Raw genomic sequence first — 8119 nt, forward strand, 5'->3', positions numbered from 1 at the left:
ATTTTATAAAATCATGGGGATTTCCAACTGCATAGTACCCATGATAGTAATGCTATGTATTCAACTACATAATTATTCAGGGGTGGAGCCATCCACAGACAAGAGTGTGGGGTCACCACATTTGAACTTTTTTTTCCTTAATTTTGTATATTAAATGTGATTATATTCGTCCCTCCCAAAATTCTACATCTTTTTATTTACCCATCTTATCAATTCAATCATGCCTTTGTTCGCTGATTAATGTTCCGTTTATTTTACTGATTTGAGTTTAGAATTTGAGTTTTGTTACAGTAAAAACTCTAAAAAACAGTCACATTTAACTTTTTTATTACAATAAAAAATTCTCATATAAAATCACATCTCAACTCAAATTAAAAATTCGAATCAATAAATTAAACGAGCCCTAAATTTTCTGGTTCCGCCCTCGGTGTTATTGGTACTATAGAATGCGCTCTTGGCAAAATGATAGCGCCAAAATTTGACGAATGTCGTCCAATGTGATGTGTAAGCGGAGTCTTTTTTCTTCATGGGTAATCATTTCATTCAAACAGACCAAAACTGTATATTAATAGTTTTTCAAAGACTTTCAAATGAACATGAATATATTTATGCTCATGCTGTGAGTTATAACAGAACACACCTCGATCGTTGACACTCACTCCAAAATGGGTCTGTTTTTCAACATACAAAATCATGCGCAAATAAATAAAGCTCGCCATTGGAACTACCATTTTGTCAACAGACAGCTACCTAGCTACATCGTTATCTTTTACCTACGAACAACAACATAAATTATTTTGATAATGCGCTCTACAAATCAAATTCTAATGTCGGTTTGCCAAATTCCTATGTAACAATAATTATATAATTAATGTCACTTGAGGTTCTAGTGCTACTAGAGGCACATTAAAATAAGAATTCTCTCACTGACCATTTTGTCACGCCCAAATCCTAAGTTGGATTTGGTATCAGTAAGAGGAAAGAAAATCTACCCCGAAGTTGGTGCTAAATATGCTCTTTCACTGAAATTCAAATTGCTTAGAGAGAAGAGAATAAGTCCATCAACCCCATTATCATATAATTATTTGAGGCCTTGATTGAATAATCTCTTTTTCCTCGTCTCTATATATATTAATATATTATATATATATTATTCCAAGAATCTACCTAAAAATAACAAGCAATCATGGCAGAATATGTTGAAAATGCCACTCAATATTATTTCAACAACCAATGTTCCTGCACAGCGGCAGCAGCGCCAACCACCTTTTAATACTTTCAGAGTTCAGAGAGTTCAGACTGCGAAAACCATGAAACATCACTCTCACTCTCTCTTTCTTTTTCTTTTTTGTTTTCTTTTTTTCTTTTTTTTTGCTCTCAGTCACAAAATATGGAAATTGGAAATAATGAAGGTCTTGATATGGTTAGCAAACAAATATCAAATCTCATTAGCTCATGATCTAAAGAAGAAATCCCAAAAAGTATATATATAAATAAAAGAAAATGATGATGATTCAAATGAATCACATTAAGGAAAAAAAAAAAAAAAAAAAAAAAAACTCTAAAGATTTGAGATTGAAAATTTTAGTCCCTTCTTTCTTTTTTCTTTCTTGGAGACACTAATTAAAAAAGGAAGATCATGACTTGGAATGCTGAGACTACATTAGAGGAGTAGTATTGAGAAGGCCATGCCAAGAGGAAGCAATTCCATTCCAGGATTCTCTGCCTGCAGCTGCATCAAAATCACCCATACCACTTCCATGATCTGATCCATTAATCTGCCAAGGGCAACCCCACAAGACCCTATTCTCATTACTAATTTGGTGATGATCTTTATTACTAATTCCATTGCAAAGCTCTTGCTTGATTGTTGTAACTGCCACTGCTGTAGTTGTTGCATTGCTGATCATTTCCTGATCATGATCATAAGGAAGGCCATTGATCATGGTCTGATCCCCACCACTAATTCCAACAGTGCCCCCACAATTTTCACCATTTTGATCAATCTGATCCCCAATGATGTTGCCACTCCCAAACCCATAATACAAATTGTGAAAAGAATTGGTAGTACTATTATTGGTGGTGGTATTTTGGGACTCGAGGAATCCATTCCTTAGGACATCAAGAAATGATCCAGGGTTTGGGTTCCCAATCATGTCACAATGTTGGTTGCCGTTGGGGTTTCCCAAAATAGAAAGATGGTGGTGATGATCATGATGATCATGACCATGATGATCAAATCCCAACTGCTCACATGACTGTTTTTGGAGCCTAGCAAAGGCAAGGGTGAGGTCATTGGAGTCATAGGCCCCCAAGGGCAATGGGAGGTGGTGGGTGGGTGGGTTGTGATGATCCTGTCCCCTCTTTGACAATATTGATGATGAAAATGATGAAGTTGATGATGATGATGCTGATGATGAGGATGAGGAGGACCTCTTGTTCTTCCTGCACCCTCCACCCACTGGAACATTCCTCAGTGTGCCCCCTTTGGTCCAGTACCTCCTGCAGGCCTTGCAGAAGTACCTTGGTTGGGTGAGGCTGTAGTTGTTGTAGTAACAGAATTTGGTGTTTGTGGAGTCACATCTTGGGCACTTCAAGGCTTGCTCTGGGTGTGGCCTTGGCTTCCTCTCTTGCTGGGGTTTTGACCCCACAAGCATGTTTCCCAATGAGTCAGAGCTCATTTCCTGAATTAAAGTCATAATTAATTAGCACATAATTTAGTAATTATTGATGTCTTAATTATATGACAAAAACAAACTAGGAAAGATGCGTGTATTGTTATCTACTATAAGTAATTATGAATAATGGACAAACATATATAGACAGGTGCTTCATGTGTTATGAAAGTGTCACATTCTAGGACTATATCATGGGGTTTTGCTTCTTTTTGCCATTCTTCTAGACCTTTCTTTTTTTGCCTTTAAGTTCTTTCACAGAAAGCAATTAGGATTAGTAATTTATGGCTCCTCTTATAGTTGTTTGATTTGTCATAACTAATTCACAATGACATCACATAATTACCAAAAAAAGATATAAAAATGATTTTCCATTTGATTGCCTTGGAAACTTGATAGACACAATTTCGGCTACACCAGCTATCTAGAACTTGAACAACAATTTCATGTTCTCTTGTTTATGCTCATGTCATCACAACAGCGGAATAAAAAACAAAGTGCATAATAAACAACAGAAAACGGAGTTTTCATTTTCTTGCCAAAGGAGTTGCACACTATCCGAAAAAAAAGGGTGTAATCGAAACTCAGAATCATAAGAAATATATACAGTAAATAAACAGAAAACCAAATTAGCTCAAAGCTCAAATCTTTCTTTCTAGACTACCACCTCTTGAGTTATAACTAACAGGTAATTATACCACCATTAAGAATCAAACCCAGAACACAATAAAAACAGTATAAATCACCATAGCCAGCGAAGACCCAACAAAGGAAAAAGAGAGAAAGGAACAAAGAAAATCACATAGTAGAAGAAAAAAAGAAGATCAATATATACATATATATATATATATATTTGTGCTAGCTCTCAGAAACCAAACAGCTTTCCGAACCCTACCTGGTTTTGCCTACTTGAAGGATCCATGCATGAAACCAAAGAAATGTTAATTTAAGGTCCTACTCAAAACAACACACAAAGAGATTAATTTAGACAGAGAAAGAGAGAGCCCGGGGTTGTTTTCAAAGGAAGGACTTCGGAGGGAAAGGAAGAAGACTATCGAGAGAGAGAGATGGGGTTAAGCAGTACATGCAAAGTAAGGAAATAGAGCCACCCATCTAAGATATATAATGCAAACCCCCCCAGAGAGATGAGAATAAAATAATTGAATAAAATAATTAAAAAATAAATTATTTCTTTCAGGCAGACAGAGATATGTAGATTGATGGTTGGAGAGAGAGAAAGTGAATGTATGTGTTACTGTTTGTGTTTTAGAGAGAGAAAGTAATGATGTGGGGGGTTCCCACCGTACGAGACGATCGATGAGGTTAGCTTGCACGCAGAGAAAGTATTAAAGAAAATTCGAGTCCCAACTCTCTCCTCCAATCTTCTTCTGCAACGGTTTTCCTTACTAGTGCATTACTCGGGTCCATTCTCTGGTGGGTCCCCCTATCGCGTGGATGCAACTATTAGTGGACCCCACTTATAATCTCCCTCTCCAGCTGTGGTCCCCACCACTTATAGATTAGTCTCAATTCACACTAACTACGACTCCAATTCATCGTCAAAAACTCTCCCCGCGTAATTAGTTAGTAAAACTCAACCCAGTCGGGCCATAATATATAATCATTATTGTGTTGTCATTCCTATTATTAATCAGCCCACCAACAAGAACCTCGTGTTCCAAAAACAAACCCGAGAAAAATACAAAAAGCAAAAATGGAAAATAGTAAAATAATGAAATGAAACACGAGAAGAGAACAAAGAAAAACAGAGATTTGGCCTTAGCAGCATAACAGAAGATCAAGAGCACCAAAAGGATAAGGAAGAGGAGAAAGAAAGATGAGAGAGAGAGAGAGAGAGAGAGAGAGAGAGGGGTTTGGTGTTTTTGGACCGTAGTGTGGTGGGGTTAGTTAGTGTGGGGCCCACTTGGTGAAATCTTTTCTTTCTTGATTTGATTCAAATTAATTTGTTTTCGTTGTTTGTCGCCGCCTGTTGATAATTGCTGAAAAATACTGCTCTAGTTGTTTGTTGAAGGTTCTGATGATGTGGACTTCATAATGATGGTTGGGACATGCAGGGGACATTTGTGACAGTGATTGAGGATTCTTCTGATTTCTTCTCCTCCTCTTCTTCTTCTTCGTGAATTATAGGTCCGGTGTTACAATGTTAGGTATGCTTGACAGTTGGTCCTTGTGATTATAAATATTTTTTTTATTTTTTTAATTTTATGTTTTGTGATTAGTCCTATTCAACTCGGCACTCGGACCCCATCATAATCAACATTGTTTTGTATGAATATGTGGGAAACAACTGTAGATGTATTTTGTCTCTTTTTTTTTTTTTTTTTTTTTCCGATAGCCCTCTCACTAATTAAATTTTAACATATTGTAAATTATTTAAATATTTTTTATTTTTTATTTTTATTTATGTGATTAAATTTCTAAATTTAAATGATATGATAAGTAAACAATGAAAGAACAACCACTAAAATAAAAAAATAGGGACAGTAAATTTAGACTCATTTGGCAACACATGTTTTGGTAAACATACGCTACGTTCATTTCACCGATTTGAGTTTCGTTACAATTAAAAACTATCAAAAACAATCACATTTACATTTTTTATTATAGTAAAAAACTCTTATATTAAGTCATATCTTGACTCGAATTAAAAATTCGAATCTAGGAATTAAATGGGCCCATAGTGGACAATATTGTGTTCTGGAATGTTTGGTATTAAAAAGAAAGAAATGAAAAAAAAAAAAGGTGATCTAGATACTACTTAGTGGAAACAACAGTAGACAATAATATTTGTGTGTTTTGTGTGTGTTTTTCTGTTTTACCTAAAATTGTTGTTGTTTATTTTATTTATTTTTTTCTACTATAAGTAGTTTAGACACATCAAAATACAGGTTACTAAATTGAGGAGACAGGTACAAAAATAAGAGAATTTAGACCATACATAATCCTTCTGCTCAAAATCCAAGTTGGATATGCAAAAACTGCATGTAATTTATAGGCTCCAATATGCACAATCAATGCTTTTTACACTCTATTTCTGCCACCCCTTCCAAAAAAATATTTATATTATATTATCTGGATGGAGGATCTTAAATCAAACGAATTCCACCTAAATCATGAGGTCACTAGGACAAATACAATATGATATGAATATCTTGACCGAATATTGACCTACTCATAGTCACATGATCTTCTGTAGTCTCATACACGATCCAAAAAAAAAAAAAAAAAAATCTTTCAGTATAACAAACAGTAAACTTCTTTTTTATATCGCAATCAAAATGATTAATCTTAATTCAAGTTTGAACGTCATGTAGAAAATTAAAACATGGCGAACGTCATGTAGAAAATGAAATGGTCTTTATCCATTTCTTTTCTCTCTCTTTCTTTCTTTCTTTTTTAATTTTTTTGTTCATACTATCTTCATTTGCGGGTCCATTACTTAGCAGTCAAAAAAACAGATATTCTACCAAACTGAAGTCTATGTTTACATTCATCCTCTATGCATGTAATAATTATTAACAACAAATTAGCGTTCTACTCCATGTGTAAAACAAAACCCATCATTGAATGCAATTCTTTAATGTCTAATATTCCACGAGAGAGAGAGAGAGAGTTTAATCCCACAATGCAACCCACTTTACTGATGATCACATAATGGGATGAATCAAGATCAGATGGTCTATATTAAGCGACCTTTACACGTATACAAGACATTACCATTTATCGGCCAAGATTCTTGGAGTAGCTGGTGGGAAAAACAATGTACCAACCGAAATTCTAACCTGTTACCATCTGTCAGAAATCAAGAAATAATAAACAAACAATGATTGATACTAGCCATGATGGCCTTTGGATCCTATGAGAAATTTTTGCTTGGGCTCCAACCTATTTCAAGTAAAGAAATTTGGATAAGCATTCTTTTTTGGTTTTTCGTCCTTATATTCATTTAAAATATTTTTTATTTATTTTTCTTTTTATGATTATTACAAGTTTTAAGCACCACAGTCCACACTTTGGGTGCAAAAATTGATTGTAATGGAGAGTGGGGCCATTGGTATGAACATCGTAGGGGTCAGTCAAGTTAGTTGACTAGTCAAATTTATCAGTCAAAGGAAAAACCGCAGAAGAAGGCTTAAAGAAATGAAAAGTAAAGTTGTTGGGAAACTGCGCCCGGGGACATATTACATCGGTTTGTATGGTTTGCATCTTCGCTGAAGAAAAGAATCTGATATTTGCGAGAATCTCCCTGGAATTTGGTTAACATCGCACCTGAGAATTTTTGGTTCGTGTTTTAACTTAGCGTCAGCTTGATTTTCACAATGGTAATCAAGTTGTTAGAAAGAAATGAAACAAAAAAAAAAAAAAATGAAGAAAAAATTAAACATATTATAAGATTTTAATTGGGAGTGTAAGAATTTGATTGTGTTACTTTTAATTGTTACGGTACAATATTGTACGTCAAAATCTTAGTTTAGATTTTGCCTCAATTGGTAAACTTGCAAGGCAGTTCTTATTGGCCAATATGTCTCAATCATTCTCATCTGTTTGTATTCTTACCTTATCAAAACAAGAGTAGGTATGCGTTTAATTTCTTGAGTAGCCCACATAGCACGAAAATTGTCCTATCTGTCGGCTTGTACTTTCTCTTGCATGTGATTCTCCTAGCTTGTGTTATATATAGAAGGAAATTCCAACAAACATTAATGAAAGAATCCATATATATATATAAAAAAGAGACAAATAACTTCTTAAATTGTACGAGTCTTAATTTTTATCATTTACTTTTGATTCTACTGTCGATTAATACCATTTAAATTGCATGGTTTTTTTTTGGTAATTTATTTTGTAATTAAAGATGTTACCCTATCTAGATTTTGATGATTAACTCGTGCATGTTAAGTATTTACAATAACACCATCATCGCTATTATTATGCATCTCTACATATCATCCGCACTTTATTATAGTAGTTTAAGTAGTAACACATTTTGTGAGGCTCATAACACGTGCTCTATGTATGGAATGAATATTTACTACAAAAGCTTGAGTTTGGAGCCCAAGGTGGCTTGTTGGAAGCTAATTAGTTGTATCTAGAAAGTTGCAGAAACATTATTAACTTTTGCAAAGTAACGTTTTATGAGAGGATGGATATTCATTGGCGATCTATAATATGCGGGCACTAGCAAATTAAACACAAGCACAGACAAGGACTAGAGACAAGTTACGATTTACAAGCATGCATTTTCACAGTACACATGAAAGAAACAACTCTGAACGCCAACTAGGCAATTATGATCCAAGTATGAACAACAACAGTCCAAGCACTTTTTGGACGTTGAAATCGGCGATTGCCGAGTACCAAAGAGCAGCCAATCAAGCAAAAACCAAACAACCAAGGAGAAGGACTTAATATATATATATATA

General features: G+C 34.6%; 1 protein-coding gene across 1 annotated transcript; it reads right to left on the reverse strand.

Moving 5' to 3' along the window:
* Nucleotides 1-1569: 1569 nt before the first annotated feature.
* On the reverse strand, nucleotides 1570-3873 carry LOC21397570 (dof zinc finger protein DOF2.1). Its single transcript, XM_010105842.2, has 2 exons — nucleotides 3571-3873; nucleotides 1570-2684 (listed from the first exon to the last, which is right to left on the reverse strand). The coding sequence occupies exons 1-2, from the start codon at nucleotides 3595-3597 to the stop codon at nucleotides 1659-1661; spliced, it is 1053 nt and encodes a 350-aa protein (XP_010104144.2). The 5' UTR covers nucleotides 3598-3873; the 3' UTR covers nucleotides 1570-1658.
* Between the last annotated feature and the right edge of the window lie 4246 nt (nucleotides 3874-8119).

This window comes from Morus notabilis, unplaced genomic scaffold (assembly GCF_000414095.1).
Source record: "Morus notabilis unplaced genomic scaffold, ASM41409v2 Scaffold710, whole genome shotgun sequence".
Taxonomy (NCBI): domain Eukaryota; kingdom Viridiplantae; phylum Streptophyta; class Magnoliopsida; order Rosales; family Moraceae; genus Morus; species Morus notabilis.